A 15904-nucleotide genomic window follows, 5' to 3' on the forward strand; every position below is an offset into this window, starting at 1 on the left:
CACCGATCCTTACCAAGAATGATAACTTTAATGGTTTCTGAAGCAGTTCCAGTTACATTCTTCAATTCAAGTGTATATTCTCCAGTATCTCTGATGGTAGTTTCACGAATGGTTAATTTAGTCACCTTAGTATGAGTTTCAACTGTGACACGCTCTGATTCTCTCAGTTTAGAACCAGCAAAGAACCAGGAAGCAGCAGGTGGTGGGCGACCAGCAATTGGTATCACCAGTTCTATTGGTTTACCCGCGGGCACGTGGATGGTCTTTTGAGGCATCGTAGAGAGATCAATTGTTGGCAATACTGAGAGAAAGAAATTAGGCATGTATTCTTTAGCATGAACTCTAATGAAACAGTTTCATAAATTCTGAATGTTTTCTTTACCATTATTATCAATATTGGCTATTGGCTACATTACCTCTGAGGTCTTGTACAGTCACGGGCGCGACGATCTCTCTTGGTTCTGACACACCTTTCTCATTTTGTGCTCTTACTCTAAATGAGTACTGTTCACCTTCATTTAAGGAAATAACAGTGTGCTCTAGGACTGTGGGTTTTACGTTGACAACCTTCATCCATCTCTCTGTGCCAGCTTTGCAGGCCTCAAGAACATAGCCAGTGAGTCGGCTACCACCATCGTAGAGTGGTTTTTCCCAGGCAAGGGTAACAGTTGATTTGGTGACATCGACTACTTCTAGCTTTGTGGGGACCAAAGGTACTTCTGAGACCAGCACGGCGTCAGATGTTTCGCAAGGTTCTCCAATGCCATAAATGTTTTCTGGAAATACTCTGAAATAGTACATGGTTCCTTCTACCAGTCCAGAAATTCGGTAAAGTGTCTTGCTGCATTTGGTCGTTACTGTTTTGAATGCTCTCATGGCAGCTTCACGCTTTTCAATAATGTAATTATTGACTGGAGCTCCACCATCAATCGTTGGAATTTCCCAAGTAATGGTCACAGAATCTCTTGATACTTCCTTAACTTTCACTGAAGGACAGGGGCCAGGAGTATCTACAAAACAGAATGAAGAATCCAATTGTATTTGCTTGTTTAGTTGATACATTTGTGAGTGTGTTTGTTTGGGTAGGAAAATACATCCAACGTTGTTTCTCTCTAGAGAAGCAATCATTCATAATATATTTAGAGAATCTACATGCAGTATAGTCAATTTTAAGACAAATGCTTACCATATACTTTTACAAGGACTGTTGCTGATTTCTTGCCAGATTGATTTTCAGCTTCAATGGTGTATTTTCCAGCATCATACCGGTTAACTTTGTCTACCATAAGTAAAGAATAGCTCTCAGTGTTGTCAATAATTGCCCGGCTCGCAAGGTCAATGCCCTTTTTGCTCCATGTGATGACGGGAGGTGGTCTTCCAGATACAGACACCATTAGGCGCAGTGAAGCCCCAGCTCTGAGGGTCACAGTCTTCTTCAAATCATCTGCAAGCTCGAGATCGGGTATTTCTGGAAAGTAAATGTCAAAACTTAATTCATGAACAGAGATGATAAGAAAACTGTTCACCCAAAAGCTTATGTTATAAATACCTAGTCTTTCCATGGGCTCAATTTCTGCAGTTGATTCGCTGTAATCACTCATACCCTTCATGTTCACAGCAGCAACTCTGAAGGAGTATTTCTGGCCCATTTTAAGGTCTGGCACAGTGAATTCATTATTTCTTATTGTGGCATTGGTATGCACTCGGCACCACTGATCCGTGTCCTTCTCTTGCATTTCAAGAACATACCCTATGATATCAGCACCACCATCATACATGGGCTTGGTCCATGCCAAACTAATGCTGCGTTTGGTGGTATCTACAACTCTTGGTGCAGAAGGTGGTCCAGGAGTATCTGTGGAATTCAGAAAGAGGAATGCAGATATTACACAGATGAGGAAAGTTTGAGATTGGTATTTTTGGTTTTCAAGACTCGCAAAGGCATTATTGCTCTCTGTCCACACTTAGTAAGATAATTTTTGTAACTGGGCTCTTCTGATATTACAGGACATCCCTGTATGCTATATTGTCATTATCATCACCATCATTGTCATCATCATTTTATGAAATAAACTGCTTCATAAAGGTGGATATTTCTTTCCTACTTTGGTTAGCTATTCTGTATTCTTTAAGCTTATTGCTTCAAGTGCCTGTTCTTTTATTTAGTTGCTCAGCTTGCACAGGGTTAATATCACTTGTCACCTCTACATTTTTTTAAAGATTTATTTATTTATGCATACAAGAACTGGGGTACAGGCCAGAGGTGCGGGGGCAGGGGGGGGGTTGTGTGTGTGATAGGATTACCAGAGACAGAGTAGGGAACAGAAGAGGCGGATTGCCTGAAATACTGCTGAGGGTAGCAGCGGGCGAGTAAGGAGAGGTCTGCTGCACCATGTGGGTCACCTCCCTGGCCAGGGATCAAACTGGTGCTACAGAGGCTGCTGACAGCTTTGTAGTGCTGTATCTTAACCCTTTGCACCCCCAGGGAGGCCCCCACCTCTATATTTTTAATGACTGAATAGTTATTTTTAATAACTGAATAGTTCCCTCTATTCAGCCCCAGAGATTTATTCCTTTGAGTTTCTGGGCTCAAAATCTGTACAAGAATTTGCCACTTATTTTTAAAGCACATGTGATGTTTGTTACTTAGTAAAATACCAGAAACTTTAGCCTTGGCTAAGCCTCTCCTTAAAAGAGACTTTTTTCAGTAGTCATCACTATAATGTATTTTCTCCATTCTTAGGAAGATTTATAAAATATGTGTGTCCTTTTAATATTGGCAGTTTAATTTTTTCACACAGATTGGAAAATACTGCAACAATCTTTAGCAAAGCAATTGCTAACTCATTGATAGAAATGGTAGTTTAAATGTTCCCTATCTTAGACTATATTGAAGAGCCCTCTAATAAGTATGTTTTTCTAGACCATTCATAAATTCAATAAATTTTTGGAAATGGCATGCAGGAAAAATTGTTTGTAATATGATTTTGATGGGCATGGGATTTTTGTGTGATTCTTGGAACTCACATGATGGTTCTTTGCATGAGATAAAGTTGGAAGCTTCGCTGGGTTCGCTGTTACCAGCAGCATTCACTGCCGTCACCCGGAACTGGTAATCACAGCCTTCCATCAGGCCTGTCACCTTCAGCCTGGTGTCATACACCACATAGTCTTTGTTGACACGTGTCCAGCGCAAGCTCTTCTTCTCACGTTTGTCTACTAGGTAGTTGCTGATCTCATTACCACCATCAGATTCAGGTTCTGTCCACTGAATGATGATATGTTCTTTGCCAGCCCCAACTTCTTCAGGTATGCCAGGTTGTGATGGAATAGCTGTTTATATTTTTATGAAAACAAAGATGATCAGAATTGTATAAAATCACTTTTGATATGACTGTCCCCCTCCCCTTCCCCAGATGCCATTACATTTCAACTACTGAGTTGACTGGAAGCATTAATACTCACTGAATGAGTTTCTGGCTATAATTGGCTCTGATTCAATAGGCACACCAGGGCCATATTTGTTTACTGCCCTCACTCGGAATATGTATTCATTGTTCTTGATGAGTCTGGTGACCACATAGGATAGGGTGGGGCATTCGCCTTCCACGATCACCCAGTGGAGTCTGCTGGTCTCGCGTCTTTCTACGATGTAGTGAGTTATTTCTGCTCCTCCATCTTCCTGAGGAAGGCTCCAGGATAAAGTGCATTTCTCCTCTGTTACTCTGCTGACAGTGAGCTTGCCACATGGGCCAGGGGAATCTGAAACAGGTGTAGTGACAATCAGTGACGAAGATCAGTCTTTGCCCACACTTCAAAATGCTGTACAAATAAAAGAACAATTGATATGCTTACCCAGAACTTTGACCATGACAGACACTGCCTTGGTCCCACTGGCATTCTTCACGGTTAAAGTATATTTTCCACTATCACTTCTGTCACAAAACTTGATCACAGCAGTTGCTCGTTTGCCAGTATATTGCAAAGACACCTTTTCACAAAGATCTAGTTCCTTGTCCCCTTTGGTCCAGATAATTTTGGGTTCAGGTTTGCCACTCACTGCGGCATCAAGAACAAGATCTGAGCCTGCTCTGATGGTAACCAGTTCACCCTGTAATCTGGCATCCAGTTCAGCTTTTGGTGGAGCTGTCATAGGCAAAAATAGATGTGAGTGAGTATATGACAGTTTATTTTCACATAAACTATGATAGTTTAAAAGGAAAACATTGACTTACCATATTCATCTCTGCAAGTGACAGGGCCAGTAGATTCTGATCCTTTGCTTATTACACCTGCTGCATTCTTGGCCAGCACACGGAATTCATAAGTATCTCCTTCACTGAGAGCAGTCACGGTGAAGAAATTGTCGGACACAATAGTATAGTTGCACTTCAGCCAGCGACCATCTCCAACTTCACTGACTGGCTTACGCTCTATGATGTAGCCCACAATCTTACTGCCTCCATCATATACTGGGGCAGACCAAATCAGTGATACTGTTGCTCTTGTGACATCTGTCACCTCTGGTCTTCCTGGTGCATCTGGAAGGGATGCAAAAATATGATTAAAAATACAAATCTGAATTCTGATAATAATAATAAATAATAATAATAATGATGATGATGATGATGACGGTAATGTGCTCCTAAGTTTTGATACCTACCAACTGGGTTTTGAGCCATTATGGGTCTTGAAGCTTCACTGGCTTTGCTGACACCGGCAGCATTGAGTGCGTATGTTCTAAACTGATATTCCAGTCCTTCTACCAAACCGGTCACCTTGTAGTTACATTCTAAGCATGGCACTTTGTTTTCTTTTACCCAAAGAATGGTGTTCCGTTCTTTCTTCTCAACCCAATAGCCAATGATTTTACTGCCACCATCATGGTAGGGTTCTTCCCAACGAATAGACATGGCATTGGCAGACACATAGTAGACCTGAGGTCTGGTTGGAGCACTTGGTGGGACTAAATATAAACACAGGGATCAAATATGAATACAGTTTTCTCAAAGGCAGGGAAAATATTGAATTCTAGAGACTTTGAAATCTGATTTCAATTTTTCTTACCAAATGGATGCTCAGCAGTTACTGGAATTGATTCTAGAGGCTTGCTGACACCAAATCTGTTCTCTGAACTGACACGGAATGAATATTCCATGTATTTTCTGAGATGAGTGACTTTAATCTGAGTGCGCTTGACACTGGAGTTGACAAGCTGCCAGGCTGTTGTACCTGATTCACGTTTTTCAACAATGTAATTAGTAATTTCACTGCCTCCATCATCTTTAGGTTCAGCCCATGATAGGACACATGATTCGACAGAGACAGATGAGACCTCAATGGGGCCAGTTACTGGACCAGGCCTTCCAATTACCACAACTGTGATGGTAAATGTTTTAACACCAGCTGTGTTTTCCAGGGTCAAGAAGTATCTTCCAGAGTCACCTCTCATGCTGTCCTTTACAGTCAGGGTGGTTTTATCTTTTGTAGTTGTAATACTCAACCGATCTGTCTCTTTAAGTCTCATTTCTTCAAGCTTCCATGTTACTTTGGGGGCAGGACGGCCACTGATTGGCACGTCAATGGTAAATGTGCTCCCTGCTTTGCAAGTTATGAGCTGATTGGTAATTCCAGTAAGATCAGCAGTAGGCTCGATTTGAGGCTCCTTGATGATAACAGAAGAAAAGGCTTCCCGGGGCTCACTGTAGCCAGCATCATTCTTAGCCTTCACACGGAATTCATATTCAGTGTTCTCAACAAGGCGCTCTACTGTAAAAGTCAGCTGTTTGGTGTGACCAGCTGCAGTCCAGAAGTCAGATCCCTTTTGTCTCATTTCAACCAAGTAGTCAGTAATCCGACTGCCTCCATCATGTTCAGGTTTAAGCCAAGCTAAGACTGCAGAGGATTTGCTTGTGTCGACAATATCAAGTCTCCTAGGAGGAGCAGGCTGTTCTGTGGCTAATATTGGTTCTGGCATTTCATAGGCTTCACCAATACCATACTCATTTTCTGCAGAAACACGGAAATAGTATGGAACTCCTTCTGTCAGTTCACTGACCTTGAGGATCTGTCGAGTGCATTTTTCACTGACAACCTGCCAGCTACGGCGACTTGCTTCGCGTTTCTCTACCACATAGTGATGGATTCGGGCACCACCATCAAGGAGAGGGGCATCCCACATCAGTGTAACAGATCCTCGGGTCACATCCTTGAAGGTAATTGGGCCAGGTGGGCCTGGAGAGTCTAGCACCTTTACAGTAAATGTAATTGACTTACTACCACTGTTGTTTTCCACAGTAAGAGTATATTTCCCTGCATCATTTCTGTTGCAGTTTTCCACAGTGAGGGTGCTGAAGGAGTCTGTTGTATGGATATCAGCCCGAATGCTAAGGTTAGAGTCTAGTTTGCTCCACACGGCTGTAGGAGTTGGTCTACCCTGGTAGGCAATGAAGAGGCGAATACTGGCTCCAGCTCTTACAATGTGAGTCTGCTTGAAGTTTGCATCAATGTCTAACTCAGGAGCTGTTAATCGGTCAACTGCTTTAATTGTACCAGTCACTTCACAGCTGTCTCCTTTTCCAGCACCGTTGATGGCGCTAACCCGGAATTTGTATTCTTCACCTGCTTGCAGGTCAGTGACTGTATATCTTGTTTTTACACATGCCTCTAAATTCACCTTGTGCCAGTCTCCTAAGTCAGCCTTGCACATTTCTATAATATACCCAATTATTTCCATGCCCCCATCAAACACTGGCTTGGCCCATTCTAAGCTCACAGTTGTCTTTGATGTATCTGTCACTTTGACCACAGAGGGAGCGCTTGGTGGGTTGACCGGCTCTCTACATTTGATAAGTCTTGAGATGCCACTTGCAGGTCCTACTCCTGCAGCATTTTCTGCCATGACATGGAATTCATACTCATTGCCTTCTGTCAGGCCAGTGACTTTGAATCTTGTCTCACAGATTGGTCGTTTGCTGATCACTTTTACCCATCGTGTGCTTTTCTTTTCTCTCCTTTCAAGGATGTAATGTTGAATTTCATTGCCACCATCTGATTCTGGCCTTGCCCATGTCAGAGTAATGCTATTGCCTGTTACATTACTAGGTTCTGGAATGCCAGGGGCATCGGGAGTAGCTGTAAAATAAAAGCAAAGAAGCAAACCAATTAGACAGGTTTGCACGCATGCTTGCAAGTTAATCTTTGACATGGTACCACCTAGTAAAAATGCACACTTACTGTATTGTATTTGAGCAACCACTGGGTCAGATTCAAGTGGTCTGCCAACACCAAACTTGTTTACTGCTGAAACACGGAATTGGTATTCATTGCCATTTATTAGTTTAATAGCAGTATAGCTGAGGGCTTCGCATTTATCCTCAATTAGTGCCCAAGCAAGCCTGCTTGTTTCCCGTTTTTCAATGACGTAGTGAGTTATGGGAGCACAGCCATCATTGAGTGGAGGTTCCCACCACAGGGTCATCTTCTCGCCAGTAATATTGGTGAATCTTATTGGCCCAACTGGTATTCCTGGTGTATCTATAAGAGAAAGTTTCCAGAGTTAGTAGCTTTTCCCTTAGCCATTAAAATGCAATTAGGCATGTCTCTAATGCAAGTCCTATAAATTTTAAGATTAAGAAGTTATTTTAAAAGTACCTTGGGGCCTCCCTGGTGGCACAAGGGGTTAGGATGCAAACTCTGAGGCTGTCCACAGCCTCTGCAGCTTGAGTTCAATCCCCCAGCTGGCCAGGGAGCAACCCACATGGCTCAGTGGACCTCTCCTGACTCGTCCGCTGCTCCCCTCAGCAATGTACTTCAGTCAGTCTGCCTGTTCTGTGTCCTGCTCTGTCTCTGGTGAATCTTTTCACCCCCCACACCTCTGGCCTGTACCTCAGCTCTTGTATGAATGGAGAAATGAATCTTTAAAGATAAAAAATAAAAGTACCTTGTACTTTCACTGTAATTTCTGCTTTTGTGGTACCAGATATATTTTTGGCTTCCACTGTATATACACCACGATGGTCCCGAGTAGCATCTCTAACAAAAAGGCTGGTGGATCCCAGGACATCTGTTATTTCTAGGTTCATCCTCTTTTCAATTTCTACCCCATCTCTGAACCAAGTTACTCGAGGTACTGGTCGTCCCTGTACCAAAGCCTTAATTCTAAGGCTCTCTCCAGACTTTATAATAAGACCATCGAAGTACTCAGGGCCAAATTCTACTGTTGGTGGTACTAAAAAAGAAATAGAAAGAATGTATTAGTTTGACTTAATACTTAAATAAACATGTTTTCCTTTAGCACCAAATAAAGCCTTGAAAGATAATGCTTATCCATTTTACCAAGGTCTGTTTTGAAAGTATGATTGATAATTGAGAATTTAGATGATGGGGTTAAACATTTGCATATGACTAGGTAATTATTGTTTTTGTAGTTTGTGTCATGCTATTTATCTTATATTGCCATTTATAAAAAAGAGGAGCAGAATATTTACAGATCATTTACTTTGAATACTGCTCATGTTTAACACAATCCTGTAAGAGGTCATTGCTGCACTCAAGCTTGGTGATGACTGTGCTGTTGGATGGAGGTTGTATTTTAATATCTTCAGTAAAGTTGGATAGTTACCCTTGAGAGTCTTCTTTTTTATTTATTATAAAATGACTGAAATAGCAAAGGTAAAAGCCCATTCCCACTTGCATTCTATTTATATGGAAATGGAGTGAAATTGTAGCCCAGATAACAAGAATTGATGCCAATTACATTTTTTCTTCTCTTCATCTGAGAGATAGAAAATGCAATTCATTCACATTCTTGGGTAATCTGTGTGAAATGATGTTTCTGTTCCCATTTTACAGATCAGGAGCCAAAAATAATTTTTAAAAAATTGTGAATGTCCTTAGTCACATTGAAAATCAGTTGTAAATGCTTACCATTTTCATCTCTTGTCATAATAACACCAGAAGACTGTGAGGGTGGGCTTATAGTTCCAACAGCATTTCTTGCAATTATTCTGAACTCGTATCGATCTCCAGGACTAAGTCCTGTAACTGTGTACTGACATTCACTGACGTCAGTGAAGTTGCATCTGACCCAGCGATTGTTCCCTTGACGGCTCTCAATGCTGTAGGCCACAATCTTACTGCCTCCGTCACGCAATGGTGCGTTCCATTTAAGTGTGATGGTTTCCCGGGTAACATCAATGTAGTCAGGAGTGCCAGGTGGGTCTAAAGAATTATGTGGAAATTAGATGCATCATATTTCCATAAAGCACTTTCAATCATCATCGGAAGAAAAAGAAAATGAATAAATCCCCCAAACTCATTTTAGCCATTAATGTCAATTTTTTTTTTTGTTTCATAGTCTTTAAAAAGAACTTTAAATTACTTCATTAGACTGATTTAAACCCACCTCCTTGCATTACTTGACCTGTTCTCTAGTGACAAGAATACACATCATCTTAGCCAAAAGGCCTAAAAGTGATGTAGTGACAAGAATATATGTGAGGTGATACATAGAAGAGCAGTGTTTGATTTCTTACTAACACATTCAGTTGCTGAATTAATTATATCTAAATACTATTCAGTCACTTACCTACTGGAGACACAGCTAAGGTAAATTTGCTTGGGTCGCTGGGTGAGCTTAGGCCAGCAGAATTTTCGGCATATACACGGAACTGGTAATCCAGGCCTTCCATTAGTCCCGTAGCTCTGTATTCTCTTCCAGATATTGGTGAGGTATTAACTCTTTGCCAGAGGATGCTATTTCTTTCCTTCTTTTCAACATGAAATCCAGTAACTTCTGAACCACCATCATAGAGTGGAGCATCCCAAGTGAGGGACATGCCATCGGAAGTCACATTGTATATAACTGGCTTCCCTGGAGGTCCAGGAATCCTGAACTGGTGTTTTGCCACAATGATATTCGAGACTAGTGGCTGGCTGACTCCGTATCTGTTTTCTGCCCTAACTCTAAACTGGTATTCAGTATCTTTGACTAGATTAGGCACTTTGAAAGTTGTTCTGGCAACGCTTGAACACACCATCTTCCAATTAGTTTGTGAAGCTTCCCGCTTCTCGATGCTGTAGCAAGTAATTTCTCCCCCTCCATCATCTTCAGGCACATCCCATGACATGATGACACTGTCAGCCTTAATCTCATCGAATCGAATGGGCCCTTTGGGCTTTGATGGTGGACCCAGGGTGATGACTGTAATGGGAAATGAGTTTCTACAAACTGCATTATCAAGAATAATAGTGTACTTCCCTCCATTCTCCTTCTTGGCATTCTTAATATTCAAAGTAATTTTGTTTTCAGTTTTACTGAGACGAATGTTTTCACCTTCTTTCAGTGGCAAGCCATCTTTCAGCCAACTGATAGACGGCTTGGGTTTTCCTTTATAAGGTAATTCGAGGTGTACATTATGCCCGATTCTCACAAAGACTTGTGCCCCAGGGATTTCTGACAGGTCAACTTCAGGTGTAATCACAAGTTCTTTCACTGTAATGGGCCCAATAGAGACAGAATCACTCAGTCCTTTCTCATTTTTGGCAAACACTCTGAACTCCAGTACTGACTGCTCCTTAAGTTGGCCGACCTCGATTTCACATGTCTTGCTTATGCCGGCATGGGACCACATTTGTTCACCTTTACCTTTCCTTTCCACAACGTATTCTGTGATGACACTGCCACCATCAAAGTCAGGTTTGGTCCAGGTCAGGGTAACGGATGTCTTTGTTGAGTCTTTCATGGAGAGGTCACGTATAGGAGCTGGCACTTCGGCAGCTTTCACGGGTTCTGAAGTTTCACAGGGCTCCCCGATTCCAATTTCATTTTCTGCAAGAACTCTGAAGAAGTATGGTGTTTTCTCTGACAAATCTGTTATCTTAAAGGATGTACTGGAGCATTTGTGTGACACTGCAGACCATGTTCTCTTGGTGGCATCTCTCTTTTCAATGACATAATTAATGATGGGAGATCCTCCATCAATGAGAGGAGGCTCCCAGAACAAAGTCACTGTGCCTTGGGAAACATGTTTAACCTGTAGTTTCTGGCAGGCAGCTGGTGTATCAAGCACTTTAACACTTACAGTTGAAGATTTGGGTTGGCCAACTCCATTTTCTATTGTGAGAATGTATTTTCCAGTGTCATTACGAGTAACTTGAGGAATAATGAGTAATGAAGATGAATCAGTGTTTTGAATACTGTATCTGATATCACTGCCCAGATTCTTCTCATCTTTTCTCCATGTGACAGTAGGGGGAGGTCTGCCTTTAAAGGGAATCAGTATTTGTATGTCTTCACCAGCTTTAGCTATAACAGAGGTTCTGAGAGCCACATCCAGGTCTATCTCTGGTTCCTCTGTAGACATAAGATGAGCACAAACAATGAATTTTAAAGCAAGAAAACAAGCAACTTCCTGTAATAAAAATAAAAACACAATCATGCCATAGGTACATACCAAGTATGTCTTTAGCCTGTGCAGGTTCAGTCATTGCTATAGGTTCTCCTTGTCCAGCACAGTTTACAGCGGATACCTGGAAGTAGTAATTGACTCCAGGTTTCAGGTTGGAGACTACATATTCTGTAGTCCTGATCTCTCTTCTGGTGGAAACAACAGTCCATTCCTCTTCCTCTTCTTGTCTCATCTCAACAACATACCCAGTAACAGCACTGCCCCCGTCATAGACAGGTTTACTCCACCCAATGGTGATGGATGATTTAGTGGAATCTGCGATTCTTATCTTAGCTGGTGGGCCTGGAGGATCTGGAATTCATAGTACAGTAATTACATAATCATGTACAATCTAGGGGCCTCCCTGGTGGTGCAAGGGGTTAAGATGCAGCACTATGAAGCGATGTGCAGCCACTGCAGCATGAATTCAATCCCCAGCCAGGGAGGTGAGCCACATGGCGCAGCAGGCCTCTCCTGTCTCGCCTGCTGCTCCCCTCAGCAGTGTATTTCAGTCAGTCTGCCTGTTCTGTTCCCCACTCTGTCTCTGGTGAATCCTCTCACCTCCCACATCTCTGGCCTGTACCCCAGTTCTTCATGCATAAATAAATAAATCTTTAAAAAAAAACATGTACAATCTAGTGACTTTAAAGAAGACAGGTGAAAATGCTGCACTGATGAACACTTACCAACGGGATCAGCAGCTTTGTAGAAGTCAGATGGTTCAGAAAATGGACCCTGTCCAGCAGCATTTACAGCACAGACTCGGTACTGATAGTCACTGTTTTCTGTGAGTCCTGTCACTTTCTGTCTGGTGTCACGGATGGTCTCCTTTAGGACTTTAAGCCACCCTAGACTCTTCTTGTCTCGTTTTTCAAGGAAGTAGCCACTTATTTCATTGCCACCATCGGCAACTGGCCTGTTCCAGACAACGGTCATTGAATTCTTGGTCATCTTTGTCACCTCTGGTATGCTTGGTGGTCCAGGTGTAACTATTTAGAAAGGAAAATGAAAATGAGTTCAAAGAATAAACAGTACGATCAGTTGTTTCATCTTCAGTTCCTATCTGAGAATGTTATACTTTCTACCTGGTGAAAGGATGAAAATGAGACGAGATATGATACAAACGGAAATCAAAATCATCCTAAGAAAACATTTTCATAAGATAGCCAGAATAGTTTATATTTGTTTTGCAATTTTTTAGTGTTTGATTTCATTTTTCTGATGAAATCATGTCTCACCAAATGCATTCTTTGCTACCACTGGGTCAGATTCCAGTGGATCACCAATTCCATATTTGTTCACAGCTCGAACCCGGAAGATGTACTCATTTCCTTTGATAATTTTTGTGGTTGTAATGATGCACTCTTCCAAATTTTCAGCCACCATTGACCACACAACGCGGCTGGTCTCACGCTTTTCCACGATGTAGTGAGTGATTTTTGCACCACCATCATCTGCTGGAGGCCGCCAGAGAAGAGTTATCTTTTCAGCAGTGACAGTCTTAAATTCAATGGGTCCACCTGGAGGTCCTGGTTTGTCTGTCAAGGAAAGAATGAAACAAGAGGCTCTTACCTTTTAAAAGGCTACTAATTGAAAATCACTAAGCTTTAGGCAAACAGAATAGGACATTAGCCTGTACTCAACACCTACCAAGGATCTGCACTCTAATGTTGGCTGAAGCTGAGCCCATGGCATTCCTTAGTTTTAATTCATAGTTTCCACTATTAAGGCGATTTGCATCTTTAATAAGTATAGATGCAAGGTCAGTGGTATTTTCAACACACACCAGTGCATTGGTTTGTAACTCTTTATCATCTTTATACCACTCAATTGTAGGTGCAGGTTTTCCAGAAATGCCAGCTCTGAGCTTTACAGATGTTCCTGCTCTATATTTTACCACTTCTGTATATTCTAGAGGCAGATCTATTACAGGTCCACCTGCAAGAAAAACAGATAAAAAATTTAAAAGATCACAAGTATGAAAAAAATAATTGCATCATCTTTAAAGATCATTGTCCCTTATTAAATAATATTTATATATAGACATACACAGCAGTTCTAATTCTTTTTACCATGCCAAAAATTTTCCCTAGGGAGTTTAGCTAGTTCATAGTTCCTTTTACAGAACTAATTAAGCTACACAGTAAAATTTCACTCTATATATTAGGACGAGAAAAAGTAAGGAAAAACAGTTAAATTGCAGTTGGGATTCAATGTGCTAAACATGCTTACCATAAGAATCTATGCATGTGATGGGGCCTACAACCTCAGATGGATTGCTGATGGAACCAACTGCGTTCCTAGCAAAGACACGGAATTCATACTGGGAATTCTGAGTCAAGCCAGAGACAACGAATTGAGTCTCGATAACATTGGTGAAGCTGGCCTTCGTCCATCTGCCATCTGGAAGATCTCGTCTTTCAACAACGTAGCCTGTAATCTTGCTTCCTCCATCGAAAGCTGGTTGTTGCCATGAAAGGCTGACAGAGTTCTTTGAAATATCAGTGACACGGACATTTCTTGGGGGTTCTGTGGTCATAAGAGAAAGTGAATTAATGGCACTTAGGTCAATATTTTACTTTGCAGAAATAAGATTTGCATTAAGTAGCCAGGACTGCCCTCGTGACAACTACATACCACAGGCGTCAATGGCGAGGACGGGTTCAGAAGGATGGCTGGGTTTTCCAACACCAGCGGCATTTTCTGCATATACCCTGAATTCATAAATGAGTCCCGCGCTGATTGTTGTGACTTTGAAGTGAGTTGTGCGGATGATCATTTTGTTGGCTTTTTGCCATAAGATACTGTTTCTGTCTTTCATTTCCAGATGATAGCCGATAACTGCACTGCCTCCATTGGACACTGGTTCATGCCAGCCCACGGTGATGCTTTCTCGAGTAACATTAGTGACCCATGGTGTAGAGGGTGGTCCAGGTATTGCTACAAAAGAGAGAAATCCCATAGTTACTAAAGACATTGAAAACATTTGTGTAAACCAAAAACTGAGATGTTTGAAAAGTTTGATGACTTACTGTATGGTAGTTTGACAACCACACAAGCTGAATCTATGTGATCACTGATACCAAAGCGGTTTTCTGCCTTGACGCGGAATTGGTATTCTTCTCCTGTGGTCAACTTCATGACTTTAATCATAGTCCTGGCCACTGTTGTAGACACTTCAGTCCATACTGTAGTATTTGTTTCTCTCCTGAGTACAATGTAATTGGTGACCTGACTTCCACCATCATACTTAGGTGGCTCCCATTTGAGAGTTACACTTGCTTCAGTTACATCACTAATGACAACAGGGCCAGTTGGAGGGCCAGGCCTGTCCAGTATGATGATGTTAATGAAAGCCTTGGTTGTTCCGCTGGAGTTGGCAGCAGTGATTTCGTATCTGCCAGCATCAGCAGCAACACTTTCTTTGAGGTTGATGGTTAAGTTCTCAGCCGTAACTTCAGTGTTAAATCTCATGGTTGCTTTCAGAGGGACACCATCTCTTGACAAGGTCACTTTGGGCAGTGGTTTCCCAGAAATTGGAATGTCAACTTTAAGGTTTGAACCAGCTCGAACATATACAGTGTGACTTGGGAAATTCTTCATATCAATTTCAGGTGGTTCTGAAATATAAGAGTATGACAGACGAAGGTGAAAAAGTTTCTATAGTTAAGTCAATGTAAATAATTTGGCATTTCATTTCTACATGAAATTAGACATACCTAGCTGTTCCTTAACAAGAACAGGAAGCAGAAGCTCTCTTGGGTCACTCCGACCAGCTTGGTTTTCAGCAAACACCCGGAAAAAGTATTCAGAATTCTCTCTCAGGCCAGAAACAATGTGATGGGTTGACTTCTCTACTGCACATTTAATCCAGTTTTTCTGTCCTTTTTCCAGGGCTTCAACAATATAGTGTACAATTCTGCTCCCACCATCATGTTCTGGCTTCAGCCAAGTCAAGGACACACTATCTTTAGATACACTTGTTACCCCAAGTTTTTCAGGTGGGCTTGGTTTTTCTAAGAAAGTAAAACATCAAGCAAAAGGGAACATTAGTACAACACTATCTTCCATGTGATTTCTTTATATAATGTTAAAAAAAATCTAAATTAATGCCATATGTTTACTTTTAATTGAGTCTTTCTTACTCTTTAGTATAACTAATTTGGTTGATTCTTGAGCCAACCAAAGTTTCCGCAGGCTTTGTCATCACATGTCATAGCATTCAAATTCAAATTTCAATTAGGTGACAAACAGCCAGATTAAATGATAAAATTTACCGCAAATTCATTATGGGTATGAAAATAGAAGTGAAAAGAATAATCTTATGAGAAACTTGATGATGAATTCTAGACATGCACACAGTATGTCTATATGATACACTTCTATGTTATCAAATTCAATTATATTTAAATTCAATTAGAATTGTTATCCAATTCCAGCTACGTAAATTTTTT

General features: G+C 41.3%; 1 protein-coding gene across 1 annotated transcript in view; it reads right to left on the reverse strand.

Annotated features, from left to right (window-relative positions):
• The window catches only part of TTN (titin), a 282533-nt gene that overhangs the window by 15969 nt on the left and 250660 nt on the right, over positions 1–15904 (reverse strand). Inside the window, exons 277-298 of the mRNA XM_054699459.1 lie at positions 15170–15466; positions 14483–15070; positions 14088–14390; positions 13683–13979; positions 13101–13388; positions 12689–12988; positions 12137–12439; positions 11457–11762; positions 9590–11356; positions 8929–9222; positions 7943–8230; positions 7237–7536; positions 5068–7134; positions 4664–4966; positions 4236–4541; positions 3856–4146; positions 3466–3762; positions 3028–3333; positions 1550–1855; positions 1187–1468; positions 417–1010; positions 14–301 (exon numbers count right to left, since the gene is read on the reverse strand). Of these exons, the coding sequence (XP_054555434.1) occupies positions 14–301; positions 417–1010; positions 1187–1468; positions 1550–1855; positions 3028–3333; positions 3466–3762; positions 3856–4146; positions 4236–4541; positions 4664–4966; positions 5068–7134; positions 7237–7536; positions 7943–8230; positions 8929–9222; positions 9590–11356; positions 11457–11762; positions 12137–12439; positions 12689–12988; positions 13101–13388; positions 13683–13979; positions 14088–14390; positions 14483–15070; positions 15170–15466 (10371 nt within the window). The remainder of the gene's footprint in view (positions 1–13; positions 302–416; positions 1011–1186; positions 1469–1549; positions 1856–3027; positions 3334–3465; positions 3763–3855; positions 4147–4235; positions 4542–4663; positions 4967–5067; positions 7135–7236; positions 7537–7942; positions 8231–8928; positions 9223–9589; positions 11357–11456; positions 11763–12136; positions 12440–12688; positions 12989–13100; positions 13389–13682; positions 13980–14087; positions 14391–14482; positions 15071–15169; positions 15467–15904) is intronic.

This window comes from Talpa occidentalis, unplaced genomic scaffold (genome assembly GCF_014898055.3).
Source record: "Talpa occidentalis isolate TD23 unplaced genomic scaffold, MPIMG_talOcc4v2.1 talOcc4.3, whole genome shotgun sequence".
Taxonomy (NCBI): Eukaryota; Metazoa; Chordata; class Mammalia; order Eulipotyphla; family Talpidae; genus Talpa; species Talpa occidentalis.